This window comes from Chrysemys picta, chromosome 15, assembly GCF_011386835.1.
Source record: "Chrysemys picta bellii isolate R12L10 chromosome 15, ASM1138683v2, whole genome shotgun sequence".
NCBI lineage: Eukaryota > Metazoa > Chordata > Testudines > Emydidae > Chrysemys > Chrysemys picta.
The window spans coordinates 13,314,968-13,341,843 of record NC_088805.1 but is presented as its reverse complement, the minus strand read 5'-3'; the positions used below and the strand labels follow the sequence as shown (position 1 = coordinate 13,341,843).

The window sequence follows — 26,876 nt, the reverse complement described above, 5'->3', positions numbered from 1 at the left end:
TCAGCCAGCTGCTAATGGGTTTCACTTTCTTTAGCCATTATAAGAAGTTTTGCTAAATCCGAGACTTGGTATCACAGCAAAGATTTTCATCCATGGAAGCTGAACTTCTGCAGCTCTTGATGAATATGTTTAGGCAGTTTAGTTTTATTATATATATATATAAAAAGATACTCAAACCCCTGGTTTCTCACCTGCCTCCTTGACGTCTTTGACAATTTGCTGCGCCAGGCTCCCTGTGTAAAAGGCGTCTGCTCCCTCATTGGCTAAAGTCTCGTAGGTGTTCGCTAGTTTGGGCATCTTGATGACATCCCCCTCGTGTAGGATTCTTCCTCCTCTGCAGAACACTTCACTGCGGGGGAAAGGAAAAGAGAGTGAGGGAATCAGCTCTGACATTGAGTTTCACCATAGACACCTTTGGCTTTGAGTTGCGCAGTATGCAGGCTAACAGCTTCCGAGAGAAAACCAGCACTGCGGAGTTAGAAGACATGCTATTCACATGGTCCCCCAGACACAAGTACCAAGACCGTAACGCCAGGCCTGCTCGCTTAACAACATACACAAGGAACTCCTGCCTCAAAGTTAAAACAAACTCATTGCTCAGTGTAACCTACACTAGTGGAGAGTGGCTCTTTTTGTCCAATAGACTAGTAGCTGGTCCACATCAGAGATCAAACCTACCACAGCAGCCAGGGATGGGGCTTGTCCTTGAGCTCAAATGACAAAGGCTCATACTGCTGGTTCTGAAGTCCCTGAGTTCAAAGTTCACTGCCATTCCAAGCAGGGGCAGTTATAATAGCACCAATGCAGGCTCCAAAGTGCTACCTACCACAGTGAGGGGTTGCTTTCAATCGCCTTCTCTTTTGACTTGATGGCTGCTGCCAGACCTTTCCCAATTGGGAACCCTTCTCTCGCCAGCTTGATGTTGGGCAGAAACAGGCTATTCCATGGCAACTTGCCATGCCGCTTATGAGCCATTTCATAGCCACGAATTTCTCCTGGAACCGCAATGGACAGGCCCCCTGAAGCAAACAGGGAAGACATTAGGCCATTCGGCAACAAACACAAAGCAAAAGCAAAGACAGAGTTGTCTTTATGTGAACTCATTTCCAGAACAAGAAGTGAAGAGGACCCCTCCATGGCCATGTCTTCACTAGAGCTGAGCTTGTTCAGTGGCCAAACTGGGAGAGAAGCGGGGAGAGCAATCAGGAAAAAATTGTTGTGTTCCAGACTGGAAGTTGAGTTTCTCACCATAATGAAAAACATTTAATTCAATCCAAAACATTTGAGGTTTTTTTTATTATTTAAGTAAATCCATCTACATTTCTAAATTAAAACATTGTTTCAAGAAGAAAAGTCAAAATGTTTCATTTCAGAAGTGTCAAATCAAAGCATTTAGATTTTTTTTGTTAAAAGCTGAAGCTACTTGCTGAATTCAGCCTGAATTCAAACAATTTCAGTTGACTCAAAACTGCATCTTTTGGCAAATAAGAGTTTAGTCTGCAAAATGCTGCCTTGCTCTAATGTTCACTTAGCAAGGAAGCTGTTTTATGAGAATAGCCTGCATGAAAGAAGTTGGTCGCATCTCATGTCTTTGCAACAGTTCAGCCCACCCATACAATCATGCTGTTTGACGGAGCTGGTTTTGGTCCAGTCACTCCCTGTACGTGTTCGGGAACTCTTGAGGCAATTGCTGGTAGCAAGGGGTTTGGGGTTTTTACCCAACATTAGGCCCTGCAGTGTGGGATAGCATCACTAGAGCTAGCTGAACTGGTGAAGCAGCTTATGGCTTCCAATCCAAAAACGGGGAGAAAGACGGTCGTAAAGGACACAAATACAACCAGAGCTGAAACATAGGCCTCACTGTATCCACCTGCACTGGGATGGTTATTGAGTATTGACACGTGGCATTGTCCAAGTAACCCATGCAGATGGGATTTCAAACCATGGTTTGGTGCAACGACTTGCACCTCACATAGACAGTCCCATTTTTATTGGCACCTCCCCAAATTGTAATGTATTCCTCGGATACCAGTTTTCCCCACAGAGGCTTTTCCCTTCCCCCCTCAAATACAGATGTACCCCAGCAAGAGAACTTGCTTTCCTAGGTCCCTCAAAGCATTCCAGGAAGGCAGTTGGTTTAGCTGCTTTATGTCTTTTTGATATGGTTCTGTTTTCAGCAGGAGCGCCACTAGCTTTTCTGCCGCCCTAGGCGGCGGAAGGTCCCGCCCCAAAATGCCACCCCCCACAGAGACAGCGGAAGCTCCCGCCACCAAAATACCGCCGTGGTTGCCGCCCCCAATTGTAGCGCCCTAGGCGACTGCCTAGGTCGCCTAATGGGTTGCGCCAGCCCTGGTTTCCAGTCAGGAGAATTTCTGTCTCTCCTCTGGACCCTCTAGGCCTCCAACTGGAGCCACCATTAATAAGACAGTTGAGTGATGGCTCTCACGGCAACACAAGCATTGGTGAGCTCTAACAGCAGGGGCTCTTGTCTATCAGAGCATGGGAAGGAAAGTGGCAGATGTTATGCTGTTCATGACAATACAAAATATGGCCCCTTAACAGTTGGGTATTACGATTGATTTTCTACATCGTTCTTTGTATGAATGAGACAATGGGGGCTGTTGTGACAGACTGTTATGGATGAGACAGTACATTCTGACCTCCTGGACAAGTGAAGATACACAGCAGCAGTCAGCAGGAAGTGGAAGAGATTTCTGAGGAAATTGAGAAGGTGAGAATCCCAGGTGGCTGGGTAGGGCCCACTCCAGCCACAAGATGCAGAATAGTCAGAAGTACTTTGAACCCAGGAGATATTGCAACAGTAGCTAAAGTTTGAACAGCCCAAGGATCCACTTACTGGAATCAACATGTCAGCACCATCTGACATCTCCTTACCTTTAAGGGAGAGCTCTGTGTTGTTCCCAAACATGCCCAAGGATGCATTTTTTGGAGCCACCTCTCTTGCATTAATGACTTCTACTTTCCCTTTAAAGACACAAGGAGTAAGGATGGCATCAGCTCTTCACTCTAGACACACAGCACACTGGCTTTGTGGTACTGAACCTCTGAACTGGAGTCCTACAGCACTGAGAGCTAACTCCTGCTTGGCTGGGGTGCCTGAGGCCACCCCACCTGCGTTGGTAGGGTATGATGTCTACCACACCCGCCCTGTGCTAGGATAGAATTAATAACTTTGCTTTAGACAGAGCCGTGTCTCAAGGGTAATGCTGCCATCATTTACGACTGACCCTCTTACCTGTGTGGGTGTAGATGGTGAGGAAGAGACCCCCTCCGATTCCCATACTGTGAGGATTCATGAGGCCCACACAGAGCAGAGCTGCAATTGCAGCATCTACTGCAGATCCTCCTTGCTGAAGGATATCCCTGCACAGGCCAAAGAGAACAAAATTATCGTCCAGCAACCGACAGCACAGCAGCCTCTTCTCCAGCACTTTCAGGACCTCCTTGTACACGGTAGATCACAGGGCTGCTACAGACAAGTCAGGCTTTCGTACCAGATTTGGACTGGCTACAGAGCGTCCGCTATAGAGTGAGACAAGAGAGGTGTTCTCTGTCTAAGAGATACTTTAACGTGCTGCCCGCTTTGCGGCCGGCGGCTCAGATGAGATGTTACATATGGCATCACCTAGTGGCTGAACATTATAAGACCGGTTTAGTGTCCCATCAAGGCCGCCACTCCCTCCTCCCGCTCACAGGCTCTCAAGGGGTTGCCTGCTTCAGCACAGAGGCAGGAGGGAAGCAGTATCCAGTTGCTTTCTCAACATTTTATTCAAGATGACAAAGATGCAGCCTGGTTCAGTTTCACAGAAAAGAAGCCTGCAGATGACCGAGCTCTCCCTTGGTAGCATCATCTACTCTTGAGTGTCCCCCATCTTAAGGAGTAATTTTTAAAAAGCAGCATCTCCTGCTGGTGTGGGCTGGACAGATCTGCATTAAGATCAGCTTGAAAACCCTGCTGAGGTTTTCTAGAGCTGCTTATGGCATTTAGATGTCCAGTTCCCATTTAAATTTAAAGTGAGAATTGGCCACTGAAATCCCCATGGAGACTGAAAAAATGGATGTTAAAGGTGGCTTGAAAAGTTTATTTCAGTCATTTATGTGGTTCCCATCCCAGTGGACCCATTGTACATAGCTTAGATGGTCAGCAACCATGTTTCTCAGGCATGGGGAGAAAACCAAGCAGTGCAAGACTCCACAGGCAGAGAGCTAGCAAAACAGCTCCTGAGCAAAAGCAAATGGAACAGTTTGGGTCCTTGACTTTGTTACAATAGCTCAGAGAATGTACGGACGCGAGTAAAGAGAGATACCTTCCAATTATTGAGCACTGCCCAGCGTCTGTGGCTACAGCTGCTGTCTTGTAGAGATGTCCATCCTGCGCTGGGGGCCGCGGGGCTGAGCGCAGTCCAAAGAAAAACCCCAAGAAAAGGACCAGGCCCACCAGGAAGCCAGTCAGAATCCCAACCGTCAAATAGCGCTTCTTCATCTTTCTGTGGGGAGAGACACTGTGAGCAGGAATCCCCACGGGGCCTAGAGGTGATGGCTAAACATGGTACCAAGAGGGCTGCTTCCAGCAGCCTGTTTCAAATACACTGGAAATGAATGTCCACCTATCCAGTTTCACTCTCTGGTTTCTCACCAGTTGTCTCCTCTCTCGATTCCCTATTGAAGCAGGGGAGGTCCGGGGAAGAGCAACTGAAGGAGACCAAAGGCGCATTCCATTCAGAGAAGTTAGAAACTCGGCCTACTGTGTCTGGAAGGAAGGTCGATAGCGAGGAGCTTTTCAAAGACACCCAGGGCAGATGGGCACCCAACTCTCATTGCCTTAGTTAGGACCTGGGTGCCTAATTACCCCTTTTGACTTTCAAACCTCACCCCCACGCCAAAAAGCATAACGAGGTCATTGGGCACGCCTGTCCTTGCAGTCCCGTGAGAGTAAGAGTCCCCAGTGTCAGCGGGACAGTGCTCAGATGCAATCCGTCTCAGTTCACTTTGAGGAGCCCTACCCCAGCTCTATTACATCCCTGAGTGCCCTTCATTCAACAGTTTGTCATTTGATCAACATTAAAAAGATCATTGCTGTCTGGCGTGGGCTGGTCTCCTTCAGCTTTCTGCTCATGAGAGCGCCCGGGGAATAATGGAAACAAGCATTCCCTCTCGCAAGAGACTGAAGTTAGATTTACTGGATGGCAGTTACCAGGGTTGCTGTTTTTTCCTCCTTTCCCTTCACAGAAAGTTTGTACATCTCATTACCTCCCTCCCCCGAGCTCCCCCTGTTTTTAAACCAGGTCAAAAGTAATTGCCAGTAGCTCAGTTAATCAATTAGCTAACATCCCTGGCCCTACTGATCTGCAGTAATTCCAAGTATTCCCGACACTAGATTTATTTTTCATTCACAGGTATATTATATTGATACCAAGAGCCTTTGGGTTTTCATGCTGAACATCGACGACAAGCAGCAGATCAGGGATTCTATCAATCATTTTAGAATGATGACAGAATTCTCCCTCCTCGTCTGTTAACAGGCCTATTCTGTGCAATACTTTCTGCCCCCATTCCCTCGGCCCGGATAATTCTATTTATTATTAATGTAGCATCACTATTGTTCCAGTTTATAAGCACAGAGCCCTTCAAACCCAGCTGCTTTTGCTAAGATTTTAAGCCAGCAAACAGTTTTGCAAGAGCTGCCCCATACTTCTTTAAGAGGAGCAGGCCAAGATATAGTAATTAACACAGTGAGCATCTGGGATAGATTACATTACATTGTAGTAAGTACCGGTAAGTAGTTCCACATAGAGTAGAGGAGGCACGATCAGGAAAAGCCCCAGGTACAGTACTTGATTTAAGCTGAAATAAATTATAAATGTCTGGCAATGACTTCACAGGAGAAACGCTTCTGGAATCAAAGCAATTCAAAGATACAATTACACTTTAACTATCCCCAGCTATTGTCGCTTGTGGAAGAGTTAAGGTACCCAAGGAATCAACAGCTGCCCTCCCTCTGTGCAAGGTCATGAGGTAGCCATAGACCTGTATTATATACATCTTCAATAGTGACACTATGAGCACATTGTCCCACTGGCAACATACCAATATAGGCACATACCAATAAGTGGTACAACATGCAGAGTACTCAGAAGGTGTCTTTTATCCCATTCCTAGGTGCAACAGAAGCCATTTGGTTTCCCAGTAGTCAGGGCCTCATTTTCCCAGAAACAGCTGCACTGGCAGTAAGAAAATAAATGTATCTTCTTTTAATTGCTTATGATCCTCCCCCTCCCCTCCCCCCCCCCGGAACAGTACGGGTTAGTTACAGATGTAATACTGCCAGCACACTTAGTGCAATAGCCGCGCTACCCAGGTACCTTACCAAAGCATCGGCTGTGTGCAGAGAGAAAGCAGGCAGAGGCATAGTGTGACGAGCGGACAGGACTGACCCTCTCCGGTGATGTAACAGTCCCAAGGCAGGATGTGATTTCCAGCCAGGTCAGACTAGCTCTCGCTGCCCTGTGGCAGAGGCACATGCAGTACCAGCGAGGCGTGGGGGGAGCCAGTGCAGAGGTCACTGGAGGGAGCAGGCCAGCCAGGATGGAAGCAGAGTGGGTAGGTTGGCCCATCAGGGAGGAGATTAGCTGAACACCCCCCCCTACACACACACATCACTCCAGCCGAACAGAGGTCAGTGCGCCATCCTGGCCCTCTGTCTATTAGTAGCCATCGCATTGCTCCTCCCATCCGGGCACAGAAAGCTTTCTAAGTCTCGTAGCTCATTACAAAACTAATCTACTGCCTGTGCCGTTACACCTGTGAATCTTAATGACAGGCAGCTGATGGGGAAAGGGTGATGTCTCTTCGTACAGGTTCTGAGCTTGCTTTACACTGGACCATTCTAAAATCAGTGGCATACTTGTCATACAGTTACTGTGCATGGAAACAGAGCAGCCATTATGTCTCCAACAATAGCTCCCTCAGCCTTGGATCTTAAAGACAGTTGTGTTTATTGGCAGCGAGTTTGGACTGGCTCTGTCCTCGGCGTGTTACAGAAAGTGCCGCAGGATCTGTCACCAGGCAGGAGGCGTCTCTTTTCTGTGGCTTATCTGACCCTTCTACCCCTGCAGCACAGGGCATGATCACTAGTCCCAAGGCTGGAGCCGGAAGCCATAGGCTTCTGGATCATTGGAAGCAGTGCTCTGTGGCCTGACCATCCTGGGTCTGGCAAGCTGCGGTGGGGCACAGTGTCAGACTTACCTGACCTATCCAGCCAGGCTTTTGACAGATAGGTGACCCATTCTTACAGTGTGTGTGTGTGGGGGGTTATCATAGGCCCTTTATTTTAAAAGGGACCTCTTGTTTCTCACTGTTTATAGTCAGTGCAAGTTACCCCAGTACCACAGTGAGGGACATCATTCCAGACCAGTAAGGGCCAGATTGGGCCCAGCTGCTGGGTGACGGCACAGTGTACAAAGCCTCTGACCCCTTAAGCCCCATGCATGGGAGTCCGGCCTGGCCAGTCCCGCTGCAGATGACAGCCACCCCGAATCGGGTAAGGCTAAGACCAGGACATGACCTCCCAGGCCCTAGCTCAGCACAGCTGGAAAGACACAGGGAACGGTTGTGTCAGTGCCCCAGCCTGTATACCTGGGAGGGAGCACTTCCTGGAGCCAGCGCCCCCCCATGCTCCTGCTGGGGCAGTGCAGCTCTGCAAGGCCCCATCCTCAGGGCTGTGCCTATCAGAGAGCTGGGCTCTGTGTTCAAGAGTCACATTCAGTGTTTCAGCTTAACTCTCAGCTCAGAATTCAGCTCCCACGTGTCCTTTGGGCTTAGAATAAGTGGCGCATCCAACACGTCTGTCAGGAGACTAGGTCCCCAGCCTCGCAGCGACTCCTGGTGACCTAAGAGGTAAGTTTCTGTTTCTAACTAGTATAATCTGGTGGAGGCAGGAATAAAAATCATGCACTTGGAAAAGCTAACCAGGACATGGAATAGACATGGACCTACAGGCAGAAGAAAGAGAAAGCATCTCGACGAAACGCAGCTGCGTGAGACGGATCACGTCAGGGAAGAGAGCAAGAGAAAAAGTTTGGTCCCTGTAGGAAGCTAGAGGGCTGAGCTACAGGAAAAGCAGGCAATCCTGAGCAGAACCGGAACCAGAACCAGAGCCAAGAACACACTAGGTCTTTACTGCCGGAGTTCATGGAAAGCTACTGGGTTCCCTAGCCTACTGTAGGCCCCGCCACTAGAGGGCAACATCCACCCTATACACAAGAGCCACTACATTGCAGTTTTGAAGATAGGAAGGAAGGCTGTGAATGTTGCTGCGTGAAGGTTAGGAAGTACTGGCCGATGTTATGACCAACATTTCAGTACTTACCTGATGCCTCTGGCTAGGTGGCATAGACAGGTATGTTAAGTGGACAGCCTAGTTTTTCCCTGTTGAAGCTGGCTCTTTTCTCCAAGGATTTATTGGCGGGACTAGTCAGAACAATTACTGCGTGCTGCCATCTGAAGCAGCGAGTGCTGGAACTCTCTAGCAAGCTGTGTTCTGCAGGTGGTTTTAACCTCTGAAACCTCTCGCCAAATCCAGCTCTGGGGAAGCGTTGTTAGTATTTCAGGCACACAGCGCTTCTCGGCAGCAGGAGACCGAGACGGAGGGGCTATAAAGTAATTAAAGGCACTACAATTCCTTCTCAGACATTAGGGTTGTGACTTTGTCCAATGCGAGGCAGGAAATTCAAAGCCAAGTCTGGCCTGTCTGAATTCATGCAGGGGAAGAACAACAAGCAACGGAGTTATGGTTGGATGAGCAACTTTACCAGTGAGCTGTGTTAATTGGTGTCACAACTTTAACAGTCTTAAACATACGGAAGCTTCGTTTCAAAACCCAGCACAACAGCCTAGTTACTGCCAGGCAGGGAGATTCAAGTTCAGCCTGCTGTGCTGGACCAAGCAGGGGCTGGGAGTGGGGCTTACGGTGCTCGCTTCTGGCCACACGAAGGAACAGCAACGAGTGGCTCCGACAGGAGGCAAAGCCAGCCCCCTCTGTGCCAGAAGGCAGGTTGCATTGCCCTGAGAACTGGAGCAGGATGAGGAGAACAGAAGGCAGGACATTAAGAGGGCTTTGGAGGACCACCCAGAAGAGTTGAAAGAGTCACACATACACACACCCCTGCTCCAGAGAGCTAAGCATGTCAGAATTTGGGATTTCCCCCTAGAGGCTGGAATTTCCAAATGCACATAGTTTAAGGTTTCGGGTCACTGTGGCCCAAGAGACAAGGCATTCCAGATTAGGAACCAGGGGTCATCAATTATTTTTTGTCAAGGTACAAATTTCTTGGTCAAGGTATTGTCAAGGTCCAGACTCCAGAGAAAAATAATACAAAACCAAGAACAATACTGGTAATAATAAGTCAATAAAAAGATGTTGCGGTCTGTCCAAAAGCGTCTGGCGGTCCGGATTTGGCCCACGGTCCGTCTATTGACTACCCCTGCAAGTCTAAGCTGTCAGAAAGGTGGGGGTATCTGAGCTTAGCTGGGCGTTTCAATCATCGCAGCTAGCAGTGGTTTCTAGCACAGTGCAGAGCAGCAGCAGCCAACATTTGTCCATTAGCCAAAAACTCGCAGGCAGAAAGATATCTAACTTATCTCCTCCAAAGCTACCAGTGCTGCTCATAGGAAGAGGGCACAGCCAGATCCCATCACTCTCCAAAGCAGCACGCTGCCTTTAGCCTACAAGTTAGAGTAGGATCCCTTGTTAACCACGACTGGGAGAATGGTCCCTGGGTATCAGTGCCTTTCCCCATACATCTCTGTACTTACGTTACAGGATTTGCCAATAATCTGCTAGGGTACCAGATTATATTCACGACTGGCGTATGAATTCTTTTCATTCTCCCTCTAAAGGCAGGTTTGCAGTAGTTATTGAGCCATTAAGCTAAATAAACCATTTCCTCGCTCACATGTCAGCCAGTGAACTCACTTTACCACTATGTAACAGAGAAAGCAAATGAATCCGTCAGCCTTGGAAACCTTGATTATCACTAGGGTGCTGTACTCAAGCCCAGTTAGCCATTGTTTATATCCTTAGATGCTGTTGTCTAATTATGCATTCTCCCAAACCCTCTTCCAGCTGTCAGTAGGGTCAGGGCCAGCAGACACACTCTGTGTGCAATAACATCCCAACTCATCACTTCTGTAGAGCCCCCCATTAAACTGTGGTTATTTGCTCCACAGGACACCTTCTAGCACTGGGGAAAAGAAAACGAAGAACACCGCAGGAAAGGCAGAGACTATATTGACCAAGTCTGCCGCAGGTTCAGATGACAGTGATTTCAGGTGTCAGTTCCACTTCCTTTGTGCAGAAAACATTCAAGATTTTTGTTTCTTTTGAACCCTAAACAATAATCAGTCTGTTTAGTCTCTATTCACACACACCTGCTTCTAGTGGTTTTGCTAAGATTTATCCTAGCAAAACCTCTACTAACTCACTATGGTCTTTGTCCCTCTCTAGTGCTAGATCATGCTTGGTGGTTTATGAGCCTGCTACTGCTTCTGGGCTGACGGATTGGGTTGGTCTTTTAGCTCAAGCAGTAGAGGCTTATGCTTTTCGCTCTGCAGTTCCCAAGATTAGTCCCTACAGACAACTTCTCCAGGGGTGTTATTAAACAAGCTACACAATCCTTAGTAGATGTAACTGTGGGGATCCTTTAACACTGTAATTTGATAGAGTTACTTAAGAACTCTTAGGTTGTGAACACATTACATAGAACAGTAAGGGTCTTGTTTCATGTACCATTGAAAAGAACTGGTGAGCGTGTATGTACACCTCATTGCCCTTCAATGAAATCAAAATAGCTCAGCTGTAGGCCCAATATTGCTAGCAGATAATGGAAATTCCCTTCAGGACAATTGGTACCTTGTGCCTTCGAAACGGGAAATTTGCTCTCTATTGCTGCAGCCATCAAGTCCAAAGTGGCCATGGATTTGTTACCAGGTATCCCAGACTTGAAATATTTAAGAATCATCCCATAAATCAAAAGACACCGATACTCTTTTCCAGTTATAGTCAAGCAGTCCAGTGGATCTAAATTGGGAAGCTTTTGCTTTACCAGCCAGCCTTTCCTAAACACAGAGCACAGATAAATGTGATCTCACCATTTATTACAAGTCTCTTTCTATAGGACTTCTTGGGCTTCAGGGTAGTTCTTATGACACTCACCCATTTCAATTCATCCAGCATGCTAGCGCACCAGGTCTCTCCCATAGCTTACCAAGCCCTTAGCAGCAGAAGCTAAATGCCCTTCTTCCCTCAGAGGCTGGCACAGGGTGAAGTGCCAGGTAATTGTAAAGTTAAAGTCACCAAAAACCCAAATCAAAATTGAAAGCTGAGAAAAAAGTCCATGAGATGAACTTACTCACTAATTGATTCTCGTATGACTAGCTTAGCGAAAGCAAAACGCAAACAGAAGGACGTATCGATAATCATTACTTACGAGATTATTCCAGGGAGTGGATCCTATGTTCTGTCAACAAGAGTTCTTTTCCCAGAATTTAGCAGATGCCAACCAAAATTAACAAAAGAAACTTGATTTTGAAAATATATTGAAGAAAATAAAACAAAACCAGCCACCAGAAGAGAGCATGTAAATCAGTTACAGTATAAACAGGTATTAATGCTTAAAGAGCCACATCTTAATCAAGTGGGAAATTCTAGGATGTAAGGAAATTAAAAAAGATAATTTGATTAGCTATGTCTGAAGGACTAATATGATAGGAGTATAAAGTTCAACAAGTAGTGACAAACACAATGGTATTCAATTGTTTACTTGGAATACTATTGCTTCAAAAGAGCATTTCTATTCAATTGAGATAATAGTCATGCACTGTTAACATAATTCAATGTCCATAATTAAAGGACTATTGCCCTATATACAGATATAAATTAAAGTAAACTATGTCACAAAACAATACTAGATTTCAACTTATTATCAAAAATATCTAGGCTTGGCTGAATCTGATTTTTTTTTTTTATAATTTCAGTGGATAATATTGATATTTATTTTAAGCTCTCTTATTTTTATCTATTTAAATTTTCACAGATGCAGAAATTATGGAAGGGCAGACAATAGGGGGGCCAAATTATTTAATGACAGATGTTGAGATTAAAAAACTTAAAGCTTTATCATCATTAAAACACAAATTGTCAACGTCACATCAAAATATACAAAGTAAATATCCTTAAATCAAATTCTAGTAAGTTCTCAAGCAGCATTTTTCTTACTTTGCCTCGCTGTAAGTTTAAAGTATCATAGATGGAAATTTTTTTTCCATCACTTTGTGTGTCTGATGAAATCAACATTTACAGATAAAAATCTAATCTGTCTCAGCCTAAAAATATAAACAACGGGGAAAAAAATCAAGATACAAGCTAAAAAGACAGTCAAGATACTGTTGAGCAGTGTCAACTGAAAGGCTAGTAAAGCAAACTAGCAATTCCTTTTTAATCCTGGTTTAAGAAAGTGGTAGTTCTAGGACTAAGCACAGGATTCAAAGAGAGAAATGTCAAGGTCATTTGACATTACTGCTTAAGGCATGCAGCGTTCATACACACACCTCGCTGAAGATTGTTATAACAATACAGAGGGGATGGTGTAGCTCTAGTTGTGTGTGTAGTTAATATGTGTTTAAAATGGTGAGAGATAATGAAGCAGTTCAGTCAAGCAGTGTGTAAGGGGAAAGCTGAAGTCAGGCAAAGTGAGCAGTGTCTGAAAAAGCTGGGGCTGGATGCAGTAGGGTGATTATGCCATCCAAGTCAATTTGCACAGAGAAGAGAGGATGTCTCTTAAAGACAAAGCACATAGCAAAGTGGATACACTGAAAAGAAGAGTATTTAAGACAGACAAAGGTAAACCAAACACAGTTTGAGTTAAACACACAAAAGTGGAAATGAAGAGAGCATTTGAATGTACAAGGCATTCACCTACACAGAATAACTTCTGTAGTCAGTAATACACAACACAGTCTGAATCAGTGTAGAAGAGTGTTTTAGTATTTGTAGCATGCACATTTGAAGATTGAAGCAAGGTGAGGAGTGAAGGTATACAAAAGGAGCACCGTAACGGTTGAGGAGGGGTCAATGTCAACTAGACAGACAATATAGCAGAACAGAGTGGTGTTTTTAATGCTAGAAAGTTATCATTAGTACTTACATCTATGGAAAGTCTTAGCAGGACAAGAGGTAACTATCAAACAGTGATCTCTCACAAAAGTATGACATGCAATAATTCATGTGTGTATATACACAGCAAAACAATTATAAGCCCAGTGTTAGTTCTTTTAATCAGTAAAGAAGATAACTTTAGTAATCTGGGTGATGGTTAAAAAGCCTTATCATACAAAAATGCTGCATCTCCTTAAGGTTACAATGCTCTATTTGTAAACAGGCAGTTAAATCAGGTACCAAAGGTATTTATCGCTAAAGGAGACTGCATTATAGGATTTAAATCAGACACCTTGAATGAGAATATTTTGCAATATCAAATGCAAAATCAAAATCTATTTCAATGCAATATCTTTTTTGTTCCTAGTGTGGCCTTTCCTTCTACTATTTGAAGCCATGATCTCAGTATTATCTCTGGAAGTTGTAAAGTTGTATATGCCCAAATTTAAGTCCTATCAGCACAGGAAACTGGATTTATGGAACAAAGATCTGAATTCCAATTATTTAATTACCTAGGAAACCAAAATGTTTGCTCTCCAAGGCCAAGTTCTGTGTTAGCTTTGAAGTGCAGAATTTCCCTATGGAATATTTTAGCAATAAATATTGATTTCCCAGTCCCCCCACCCTTTAAGCAGTTTAGGATAGTCTCAGCCTTAACTCAGCTGTCTTTGGAGTTTTCTGTAGTAATGGTGGCATCTTCTGGGTGTCTCTGATCTTCAGGAAAGCTTCCTCTTTCCCCAGCTGGGTTTATAGTTGGAATTTTGGGCCCAGAACCCAAACCCAAATGTTTTTGTCTATGAAGGACTCATTTAAAGAAACTAAAATGACTGATCATTCCTTGCTTGAAGTGGGTAGCCCCTCTCCCTAGGTCAGATCAAGACAACTCTGCACTCAGGATCTGTTGATCTTCAAATGAGGCTGCTTCTACTAACCTTGTGGTGGTGCATTGTTATGCATCCTTCTTCCATTCAGATAGACTGATGAGTTGAACCATCCCCCAGAAAGATCATTGTCATGATTTTGTGCCTTTTCATTGGTCATCCCCAAAATGAGATGTTGTCCCATCTCCAGGTTACAGGTGAATCCATCATTTTGGCAGGTCTGGTGTCATTGCACTCTTTTACCCATCCCATAAGTGGCATCCATGATTCAGAAATGTTAGTTTTCCCATGTAATTGCAATTCTTTCCTGGAATTCTTTAATTTTTACTTGGCATTATAAGTGTATAATACTAACAAAATTATCTCTGAAGTTTTTAGTTTGGTTCTCTGCTAATTGTTTGTGAAACAATGAACAGTCTCATTCTGTTGTAAATTTGGGGATTATTTTCTCAAAGTTTCATTAACGTGAAGTTTAAAGTTTATGCTTCATTCTTTTTGCTATTAGCTTTAATTTGAAGAAAAATGTTCCCATCCTGCCTTCAAGTGTAGGAAGCTTTTCTTCCCCAATTTGATTTCAAATAACTTCCAGAGTTCATTATAAAATAAATACCCTAGCTCCTAATATTGAGTACTCTAGCTGTTCTGTTTTTGAAGTTATGTAGACTAATGTCCAGAATATAAACAAGGAACATGATTTCTAACCAATATCTAAATTATCAATTGCTACTCTTAACTCTCTAACATTCCTATATTCAATAGTATGTGCATAAACATTTCAACACTCACTTTTGCTTGTAATTCTTATTCCTAAAATAGGGATGCCTATTTACAAATCTTCATATGTAACAAATTTAGTCACACTTTAATTATATTTAATTAAAGTTCCATGCTTTGTTACAAGGAAGGAATTTGTAGTAGAGTCCCTGATTCTTAACAGAACCACCATATATAATCCATTTGGTCTATTGATTGATTTTTTTCAGGATGGCAAGAAACACTAGTTGTGTCTATCTAATCCTAAAATCTGGGAACATGCTTGGGAAGATTCCTATGCTAATTTCCTGGCAAGTCTTTAAAAGGTGTCTAAAATTAGAGGAAAGTTTAGAGATAAGAAAACTTTCCCAAAAAATCAATCAGAAGTGGTTTCCTTTCAGCGATAGCTGTAGATTTGTGGTTTCAACATTTGGCTGATAAGGATCACTTATGATGCATCAATGCGTGCTTTAACATTTCTAGCAGTATCCTTCATTTGTTTGTATAGAGGCTACAGATCACAGTGTTATTTAGGTTTCAGAGTAGCAGCCATGTTAGTCTGTATCCTCAAAAAGAACAGGAGTACTTGTGGCACCTTAGAAACTAACACATTTATTAGAGCATAAGCTTTCGTGGGCTACAGCCCACTTCTTCGGATGCATATAGAATGGAACATATATTGAGGAGATATATATACACACACACACATACAGAGAGCATGAACAGGTGGGAGTTGTCTTACCAACTCTGAGAGGCCAATTAAGTAAGAGAGAAAAAAAAACCAACTTTTGAAGTGATAATCAAGATAGCCCAGTACAGACAGGTGGCTATTTTACAACAGAAAAACTTCAAAAACAGACTCCAAGGAGAGACTGCTGAGCTGGAATTGATATGCAAACTAGAAACAATCAATTTAGGATTGAATAAGGACTGGGAATGGCTGAGCCATTACAAACATTGAATCTATCTCCCCTTGTAAGTATTCTCACACTTCTTATCAAACTGTCTGTAAGGTTTACATAACCAGAGTTTATGATGGTGTCTTTGGCCTAATATTCAGGCATTTCAGTCAGTTCAACATGAGTACACAGTTGAAATCAAACCATTTCTGAACACAATTACCAACACAATTCACAGTGAAAGAAATCTAAGGGAAGTTCTTTAGGGCTCAGATAAACTGGGGGAACAACAGGCGTCATACACTGCACAGCCTGCTGACTGTCTCCCTCTAATACAGCCTAAGTTCTGTTAGCATTTTTTACATTGTGACAGATCTGGCAATTTCCAGGACTATCTTTGGGAGAGCTTACTGTATTAACTTTACGTATCATTGTGGGCCAGGGATTGTATGCAATTCCATGGGGGAGGTGACCCCACCCCACATGTCCCCCAGGAACTAAGAACAGTAGGGGGTGATTAGGCAAATTCACACAGGTTGTAACACTCCAGAGAAGTGCCACCCCTCCAGGGGAGGCTCTCATATACTGGTTCAAACTGGACTTTCCAGAGACCAAACAGTGAAAGGCCTTTTGGATAAACAGCTTGAGTTTAAATTGACTCAGGGCTTTTGTTCTGATCCAGCAAATGGACAGGCCCTCCCATCCAAGAGGGGGGCCAAGCCTTCCTAGGAAGGTGGGAAAGACTTTGGCCTACTGAGGCCAATAAGCCTGAGTGGTAGTAATGTGTACAGGAACTATGACATTTTTCCTATGTTTTCTCTATAATGCTTTCACCTTAAGAATAAATGTGTTTGCTTAAAGAGGGCTTTGTGGTAACTTATGACTGTGGGCAACTATGCTGTTTAGAGCCGCTGAGAGGAAAGCAAAGCACAGGCTCTGGCCTCTTTAGGCAGTCTGGTTTGTTGGGGAACTTACAGCGTAGGCAGGGCACGGTGCAGCCCAGAGAAACCCCACGCAGGAGGAAGTGACATAGGTCTCCGCCCAGGGACCTTGGAAGGGGAAAACAGGTGCAGGTGCCCTGAACAGTGTCACACATCTCTTCCAGTCTTGAGTCTAGGGCTTGAACATAGGCCAATATCTTTACAGATACATTGGAGAAGTATAGGTCTGAGTGAAGCCCAGGTCTCCCCTCCTTAAGTAGGGCAGCTAGCAGAGCACTAAACCCAAAGAGAGAGAACCTACCACTTGCCCCTCTTGATGCATTTTGACTAGAACATGATACAGTTCAGCTGAAAAAAAAGCATGGCTACCAGGCTAGCACAGTGTCAGGAGCAGTAGGTTACTGTCTGTGTGCACAGCTCATTCAGAGTGCTTTGACAGACAAGGGTTTGCAGCCCCACCATGGGAATATTAGGCCTTCCAAAGACTGCATCCATTACCCTCAAGTTCTCTCCGGATTGTGACGTTCAGAGAAAGCTGAAGCTAGCTGGAAACCAGCCCTTTCTCTCCTCCACCCCCAAGAAAATTCCATCTAAAAAGAATAATTTAAAGTTTTCCAACAGAGACTTTGGGTTTTCCAGTGTGAATTTTAGTTTCAAATCTAACTGGGTTTTTTTTGCTTTGACCTAGAATGCAAATTTAGTTCTTTAATATAACCCCCCCCCCCTTACTTTCAAAGGAAAAAAAGATGAGAGAAGGTGGGAAAATCCACTTTTCACATGTACTATTTGCCAACTTTTCCCCTTGGGAGGCCCCCCCCCCCAAATCTAAAGACTGGAGGTATAAAAATCAAAGTTTCAGTTTCCAAAAACCAAAATGACATTTTTAAATGTTGATTCAAAACTAATTTAATCAAAACAACATATTTGGAAAATTTTGATGAAGCCAGATGTTCAAAAGCTTTCCCCTCCATTGGGTCAGAAGATTTTGACCAGCTCTATGCTTAGTTAAATGAGAGGACTGGCCTTCTGGTCAGTCTCTGGATCCAATATGGCAGATCATGTACTTACCAGCATTCAAGGGAGGAATGGAGGGCAAATCTGCTGTTTCCTAGTCCATAAGCAATCCCACAGACAGAGCTTTGCCACCTGTAGGTCCCAGGTGATCAGCTGCTACAGAACCTCTCTAATTCCCCCTTAGCTCTCACAAGTGTTTGTAAATCTTTATCTGCTCCTGTCCTTTCATGCAATTTCCCAAGCAGCTGTACTTGCTCTTCCAAGTGCCAAAGTATCTACTTAGCACTAGCAATAATTACCAGTAATTATATTTCTCTTGAAAAGCACTCTGAGGAATTCCTCAGTATAGTATTTGATATTTGCACTCCCTTGACCATTGAAGTTGAATTCCCTCCATCTAGTTACTTTTCTATTAACTGCCTCAGTTACTCATTGACTGAAGAATCAAAAACTCACCCCTTTTAATCTTTATTTAGTGCTCATGAAAGGTACCATACTGAGCCTTGGAGGCTGAAGTCCTTATTTATAAATAGAACTAAGAGATAAACAGTAGCCTTCCCATACTACATCAATAGGTCTGATTTCTGATTAAGAGGGACCTCTCCTATGGAGGAAAGTGTTCAGAGTCTTCTTAGGTACATATATAGCCCTCATTACCATGGTATCTGAACCACTCAAGTCTTTAGTGCCTTTATTCTCACAGCCCTGCAAGGTAGGGAAGTATTGTTATCATTAAAAAAAAAAAAAAAAAAAAGACAGACTGGGAATTGAGGCAGAGAGAGACTAAGTGACTTGCCCATAGTCACACAGTGACAGAACAGGGACTTGAACCAGCTATCCCAAGTCATAGTGCCCTAACCCCTGGACCTTCCTTCCTCTGGGAACATGAGCACTTCACTTCTTTGCCTCCTTGCTCAGCCTTCCAGGGGTGCCAGTTAATGCCATCAGATGTTAACTTTTGACCTTTAGCAACAGACATGATTTTAACCAGCCATCTACCTAATCATTAAAGACTCCAGAAATCTCATTATCAATCCCTCAGCCAGCCAGCCCTCTTCCTACCTATGACCCAAGTTTTCCTGCCTCAGGGCATGAGCCACTATAAAAAATGTGCTGGCTGTATTACATTGAAACACTAAAATAGTTTGACTTAACTACAACAATAAAAAAGTAATTCCTGATAAGGTTCTATGTTTCCTAAAATAAAGGTGTTATTCCTTTCCTGAGAGAAACCACCACCAAAGGTAGAAAAAAACCCACCCTGAAGTTCTACTAAACATTTATATTAGCTTATTAATATTGAAATATGATCTTTTTTTTAGCCTTGGAGATGCACAGAAGTCCCCTGTAAGGCATGTAAACCCTTTCGAAGACCCTTAAGCTACATAGGATAGGATTTTAACTTCCGATATACGCCTCACGCTCTATAGTGCATCAGAAATGCATTATCGATTCTAATACGAGAATAATTTCAGGGGCGAGGGCGGGTTGCAAGAGATCCACAGAGCAGGCTGAGACAATGGAAATTTTTGGAAGGTAGGTAATGGAGACCCACATTTTGACCCATAAGAAACTAACATGTTGCAGGTTGAGAAGGATGAGAGGTAGTGGGTGAGAGCACTGATGACCATCAGTATCCAGACTGGTGCCCGTGGTCATTAGATTCCAAGGCCAGAAAAGACCATTGTGATCATCTAGTCTGAGCTCCTATATTACACAGGCCAGAGAACTTCCCCACAATAATTCCTCAAGCAGATCTTTTAGAAAAACATCCAATCTTGATTTAAAGATCGTCAGTGATGACAACCCTTGATAAATTTTTCCATTGGTTAGTTACGCTGTTAAAAATGTACATCTTATTTCCAGTGTGCATTTGTCTGGCTTCAACTTCCAGCAATTGTTATACCTTTTTCTGCTAGATTGAAGAGCCCATTATTAAATATTTGTTCCCCATGTAGGTACTTATAGACTGTAATCAAGTCACCCCCTAACCTTCTCATTGAGAAGACAGACTCAAGGAGCTCAATCTATCACTATAAGACATGTTTTCTAATCCTTTAATCATTCTTGTGGCTCTTCTCTGAACCCTCTCCAATTTATCAACACATCTGGACTGTGGGCAAAAGAACTGGACACAGTATTGCCAGTAGCAATCACAACAGTACCAAATTCAGAGGTAAAATAACCTCTCTACTCCTACTTGAGATTTTTTTGTTTATGCATCCAAGGACTGCATTAGCCCTTTTGGCCACAGCGTCACTTTGGAAGCTCATGTTCAGCTGATTATCCATCATGATCATCAGATCTTTTTCAGAGTCACAGCTTAGAGTTCCCCATCCCATAAGTAGGGGCTACATTCTTCGTTCCTAGATGTATAGGTTTACATTTTGCCATATTAAAAGGCCTATTGTTTGCTTGCACCCAGTGCACCAAGTGATCCAGACTGCTCTGTATCAGTAACATATCCTTTTCATTATTTACCACTCCCCCAATTTGCATGTCATCTGCAAACTTTATCGGTGTTGGTTTTGTGTGTTTTCTCCCAGGTCATTAACAAAACTGTTACATAGCATAGGGCCAGCAACTGATCCCTGAAGGATCCCACTAGCAACATACCCATTCAATGATTCCCCATTTAATTCCATTTTGAGACTTATCAGTTAGCCAGTTTTGAATCCAATTAATGTGTGCCATGTTAATTTATATCTTTCAAGTTATTTTTAAATCAAAATGTTGTGCAGTACCAAGTCAAACATCCTACTGACGTCTAAGTATATTACAACCAGGGCCGACGAGGCGGGGGGAAGCCAGTACAAATTACCGGGGCCCGGCGGTCCGGAAGGGAGCCCGGGGCCTGGCTCCCCGCCCCCCCTTCCATCGGCCCTGTTTAGCCAGTCCGCCCTTGCTGGGGGGCCCAAAATTTTTTTTTCACTGGGACCTAAACCCGCTCTCAGCAGCCCTGATTACAACAACACTATTACCTGTATCAACCAAACTCAGTCCAGGTGTACTGACTGTTTAAAGTCTACATGATGGAGAAACTGGTCATAACTACACAGGCAAGGTTGTTCCAGCCTTACATTTGCAGAAGAAACAGCACTAAGACAAAAAGAACAGGAGTACTTGTGGCACCTTAGAGACTAACAAATTTATATATTATAAATTAAGGTGCCACAAGTACTCCTGTTCTTTTTGCGGATACAGACTAACACAGCTGCTACTCTGAGCACTAAGACAATTTAAGCTCTACCCCTGAATGTCTGTTAGTCCTTTATATGCCTTTATATTAAACATGGAGGATACTTGCTGGGTGGAAAATTTACACTGTGATTTGTTGTACAGAGTTCCTTTTCTATATGTTAGCTCATATGGGCATACCTCTGATATAATGAATCTCAGCTTTGGAACAAAACTGACACCGGGTGTTTTAATCCAGAGACATAGTCCATACACTCGCTTCAGCTCCAGTGATGTGTCTAATTGAGGGATCATGGAATTATTTTGCTCGGGGGGAAGATTTGCAGGCTGTAGCATATTTCTACAGTCCCAAGTTGTTATAGGAGCACAGTGAGAGATATGTATGGTTGTTTAAAATGCCAGATTATGTAACACTTCTGCACTGACATTAAGGTTTGGACGTTTTCATGTAGATCTGGAACAGGCTGATTTAGTCTGTGGTTATTGCTAGCGTGTTGTCACAGAGGCAGAATGAAGTTGTTTGGATTCTGGTCCGTGATAATTGCTCTGTTTACTGGCCTGTGCATATGCCCATAAGGAGTTAAAGTTACATAACTCAATCTCAACCCAACCTTAAATTGGAATTTCTAGTTCTGAGATTTTTAAGTGATGCATGGAGTGGTTGTTTTGAACCACACATGGCAACCTTTTGGTAACTAAATATTTTTGTGTGGGTAAAGAAATAGGATTGATAGACGTTAGCTAATCTTAAAATCCACAAAAATCAACACAGAAACATCATTGTTTTCCTGGTCATCATCAACTAGCGAAGAAAATACCCCCCAGAAAATACCCTCCTTCCTCCACCATAAACATTAATATGAAATTAAACTGTCCGGCTTTGCCATCTCTCTAAATCCAAGATCTCCAGGTTACCTTTAAACGGGATGTGCAAGTTTTCATAGATTCATAGATTCTAGGACTGGAAGGGACCTCAAGAGGTCATCGAGTCCAGTCCCCTGCCCGCATGGCAGGACCAAATACTGTCTAGACCATCCCTGATAGACATTTATCTAACCTACTCTTAAATATCTCCAGAGATGGAGATTCCACAACCTCCCTAGGCAATTTATTCCAGTGTTTAACCACCCTGACAGTTAGGAACTTTTTCCTAATGTCCAACCTAAACCTCCCTTGCTGCAGTTTAAACCCATTGCTTCTTGTTCTATCCTTAGAGGCTAAGGTGAACAAGTTTTCTCCCTCCTCCTTATGACACCCTTTTAGAAACCTGAAAACTGCTATCATGTCCCCTCTCAGTCTTCTCTTTTCCAAACTAAACAAACCCAATTCTTTCAGCCTTCCTTCATAGGTCATGTTCTCAAGACCTTTAATCATTCTTGTTGCTCTTCTCTGGACCCTCTCCAATTTCTCCACAACTTTCTTGAAATGCAGTGCCCAAACTGGACACAATACTCCAGCTGAGGCCTAACCAGAGTAGAAGAATGACTTCTCGTGTCTTGCTCACAACACACCTGTTAATACATCCCAGAATCACGTTTGCTTTTTTTGCAACAGCATCACACTGTTGACTCATATTTAGCTTGTGGTCCACTATAACCCCTAGATCCCTTTCTGCCGTACTCCTTCCTAGACAGTCTCTTCCCATTCTGTATGTGTGAAACTGATTTTTCCTTCCTAAGTGGAGCACTTTGCATTTGTCTTTGTTAAACTTCATCCTGTTTACCTCAGACCATTTCTCCAATTTGTCCAGATCATTTTGAATTATGACCTGTCCTCCAAAGCAGTTGCAATCCCTCCCAGTTTGGTATCATCCGCAAACTTAACAAGCGTACTTTCTATGCCAATATCTAAGTCGTTAATGAAGATATTGAACAGAGCCGGTCCCAAAACAGACCCCTGCGGAACCCCACTCGTTATGCCTTTCCAGCAGGATTGGGAACCATTAATAACAACTCTCTGAGTACAGTTATCCAGCCAGTTATGCACCCACCTTATAGTAGCCCCATCTAAATTGTATTTGCCTAGTTTATCGATAAGAATATCATGTGAGACCGTGTCAAATGCCTTACTAAAGTCTAGGTATACCACATCCACAGCGTCTCCCTTATCCACAAGACTCGTTATCCTATCAAAGAAAGCTATCAGATTGGTTTGACACGATTTGTTCTTTACAAATCCATGCTGGCTATTCCCTATCACCTTACCACCTTCCAAGTGTTTGCAGATTATTTCCTTAATTACTTGCTCCATTATCTTCCCTGGCACAGAAGTTAAACTAACTGGTCTGTAGTTTCCTGGGTTGTTTTTATTTCCCTTTTTATAGATGGGCACTATATTTGCCCTTTTCCAGTCTTCTGGAATCTCTCCTGTCTCCCATGATTTTCCGAAGATAATAGCTAGAGGCTCAGATACCTCCTCTATTAGCTCCTTGAGTATTCTAGGATGCATTTCATCAGGCCCTGGTGACTTGCAGGCATCTAACTTTTCTAAGTGATTTTTAACTTGTTCTTTTTTTATTTTATCTGCTAAACCTACCCCCTTCCCATTAGCATTCACTATGTTAGGCATTCCTTCAGACTTCTCCGTGAAGACCGAAACAAAGAAGTCATTAAGCATCTCTGCCATTTCCAAGTTTCCTGTTACTGTTTCTCCCTCTTCACTGAGCAGTGGGCCTACCCTGACTTTGGTCTTCCTCTTGCTTCTAATGTATTGATAAAAAGTCTTCTTGTTTCCCTTTATTCCCGTAGCTAGTTTGAGCTCATTTTGTGCCTTTGCCTTTCTAATCTTGCCCCTGCATTCCTGTGTTGTTTGCCTATATTCATCCTTTGTAATCCGTCCTAGTTTCCATTTTTTATATGACTCCTTTTTATTTCTTAGATCATGCAAGATCTCGTGGGTAAGCCAAGGCGGTCTTTTGCCACATTTTCTATCTTTCCTACCCAGCAGAATAGCTTGCTTTTGGGCCCTTAATAGTGTCCCTTTGAAAAACTGCCAACTCTCCTCAGTTGTTTTTCCTCTCAGTCTTGATTCCCATGGGACCTTACCTATCAGCTCTCGGAACTTACCAAAATCCGCCTTCCTGAAATCCATTGTCTCTATTTTGCTGTTCTCCCTTCTACCCTTCCTTAGAATTGCAAACTCTATGATTTCATGATCACTTTCACCCAAGCTGCCTTCTACTTTCAAATTCTCAACGAGTTCCTCCCTATTTGTTAAAATCAAGTCTAGAACAGCTTCCCCCCTAGTAGCTTTTTCAACCTTCTGAAATAAAAAGTTGTCTGCAATGCAGTCCAAGAATTTGTTGGATAGTCTGGTCCCCTCGACTTTCCCTTTCTCCCAAAGGAAAATATTTGTCAGCACATTAGGGATGTTTTCTTTCCATTGTCCTTAGGAGACAATTTGCTGACATTGAAATACCTCAAGCACCTTGGAGATCATTTCTGGAGTGATGTTTTTAAATTGTTTCCCTATTCACTTGCAGGGTTCTCATCCCTGCAGTTTTTCATAGCTGCTTTTCACCAATCTCTAATCAATCCTAGGTGACTGATCTCACCACAGAAATGCCAAGAGGCACCATCTGGGATCCCTGACGAGAATCAGCACGTTAAACAGAACTTCTGGTCTCAGCAAAGAAGGGGAGATAGGAACAGAGCATTCACATCAAAGTCTCTGCCCTCCAGTTGCTGAATCATTACCACCTTCTGTCCCAATGGTCAGCTGTCAGATATTTTTGCTTAATAAACAGGACTTCATTCTTTCATAAGGCACCCTTCCTCTCTGACATCATAACCCACACAACATTGTAATCGGCTCTTCTTCAATTTCAAGATAAGGGACCTTGATCCTAGTTTACTACATGAGAAGCATAACACAAAGGTTTACAGCAGGTAAAGTTCAGCTTGTTCCAGCCTGGCAGATGCTGCTGCCTGGCGTCCTTCCCCTGCAGCGTGGCCATGTGTTGTGAAGTCCTCTTAGAGGCAGAACATAGGGTGAGCTGCTGGAGATTTCTAGGGCCTACTTCTCCTCTCCCTTATAGCAGTATAATCCAAGAGCAACTCCACTCAAACCAGTGGCGTTTCACCCATGCAAGCAACATCAGAATCAGGCCCATAGGCTGTGTGTGCTGGGGGAATGAAGCAGAAACCCTAATTATTTGTTGCATAAACATCTGTCTGCCACTCACCTCCTGGCAAGTATTTGATCCCAGTCTCAGAGAGCGAACCTGCTGCTGGAGCTCCCAAGGCTTTCCCTAGAGAGCTGGAAAGAGATTTTTAAATCCAAACCCAAACCCAAACCCAAACCATGCTGGATTTGACAAGAAAGAGATGACTGCAGCAGAGGGGCCACTATTCAGACAGAGTTCTCCGAATTGTCATAGCCAAAGACGACAGCTCCCCTTATGAAACGGACTGCAGTTCTCTTTCCTGGATCAGGGCCATAAAGGGCCTATGTTTGCTAACCTGGGCCAGCCTTTGAGCCTCAGCGCACAGAAGCAGGCAGCTTTGCTGACAGAGCCTTGGAAAGCAAGCAGTCAGCAGATTGGAACCTGCGGAGATAAGACATTTTAGAAAGATACAAAGGTTAGCTGGCCTGGGAGAGGACAAAGCAAACTGAGGCCAAGGGCTTCAGAGGAACAACCCACTGGCCCTAGAGCCACAGCTCAGTAAACAAAGAGCATCTCAGCACCAGTCACTCCCTCATTCCAGGAGTAATACAGCCCCCAATAGAGAGTAGCTCACTCCGTGTGCTTTCATTTATAAGCCCTGGATTTCCTCTCTAATGGGGTAATTAACCCAAGGTGAGCCCAGCCCCCAGGACTGGGCTCCATGCAATAAAGACAGGCAAGTGATGAAAGAGTATCTGCTAAAGGAGAGATTTTAACCCTTTTCCTGCCAGCCACAAGGGGTGACTGATACACTGTTCCACAGCCCATTGTTGATTAGATTTAACCCCATCCCTGAGACTGCTCCAACACTTCCTTTCCAGAAGCAAGTGCCGGTGTCCCTTGAGCCCACATCCTCTGTGTTTCCATCACTTTCCCTGACACTTTATAGCTGAGCCATTACACACATTAAGAACAGGAGTACTTGTGGCACCTTAGAGACTAACAAATTTATTAGAGCATAAGCTTTCGTGGACTACAGCCCACTTCTTCGGATGCATACAGAGTGGAATAAATATTGAGGAGATATATATACACACATACAGAGAGCATAAACAGGTGGGAGTTGTCTTACCAACTCTGAGAGGCCAATTAAGTAAGAGAAAAAAAACTTTTGAAGTGATAATCAAGATAGCCCAGTACAGACAGTTTGATAAGAAGTGTGAGAATACTTACAAGGGGAGATAGATTCAATGTTTGTAATGGCTCAGCCATTCCCAGTCCTTATTCAATCCTGAGTTGATTGTGTCTAGTTTGCATATCAATTCCAGCTCAGCAGTCTCTTTCCCCCATGTTAAGTATCCTCACAGCTTCTTGTCAAACTATCTTAAATGGGCTATCTTGATTATCAGGACAAAAGTTTTTTTTCTCCTGCTGACAACAGTTCATCTTAATTAATTAGCCTCTTAGAGTTGGTTGGGCAACTCCCACCTTTTCATGTTCTCTGTATGTATATATATCTCCTCACTATATGTTCCATTCTATGCATCCGATGAAGTGGGCTGTAGCCCACGAAAGCTTACGCTCAAAGAAATGTGTTAGTCTCTAAGGTGCCACAAGTACTCCTGTTCTTTTTGTGGATACAGACTAACACGGCTGCTACTCTGAAACAGTTTATAGTTATTACTCTTCAGGTGTCTGGGTTCATTCTTTACTCCTGATTTTTAGGCCATGCGCTGTACATTCTGAAATGCTGCATGCTGGACAATTTCATCATGCTGCGTTATTAACCCCTTCTTCGTTATTTTGAACCCTCTTGTCAGGTCACCTCCTGGACTCTGCTTTCTCCGTGCC

General features: G+C 43.6%; 1 protein-coding gene across 8 annotated transcripts in view; it reads right to left on the bottom strand.

Annotated features, from left to right (window-relative positions):
• The window catches only part of GGT1 (gamma-glutamyltransferase 1), a 74,057-nt gene that overhangs the window by 18,134 nt on the left and 29,047 nt on the right, over positions 1-26,876 (bottom strand). For 4 of the 8 annotated variants that reach the window (XM_065567951.1, XM_005288590.4, XM_065567952.1 and 1 more), the window contains 5 exons: positions 4,329-4,508; positions 3,257-3,384; positions 2,896-2,985; positions 827-1,019; positions 192-349 (listed from right to left, as the gene is read on the bottom strand). In XM_065567951.1, coding sequence (XP_065424023.1) covers positions 192-349; positions 827-1,019; positions 2,896-2,985; positions 3,257-3,384; positions 4,329-4,508 — 749 coding nt within the window. Of the gene's footprint in view, positions 1-191; positions 350-826; positions 1,020-2,895; positions 2,986-3,256; positions 3,385-4,328; positions 4,509-17,776; positions 18,016-25,103; positions 25,467-26,876 lie in introns of those variants that run through there. The other 4 variants (XM_065567955.1, XM_065567954.1, XM_024108674.3 and 1 more) reach the window with 4 other exon arrangements.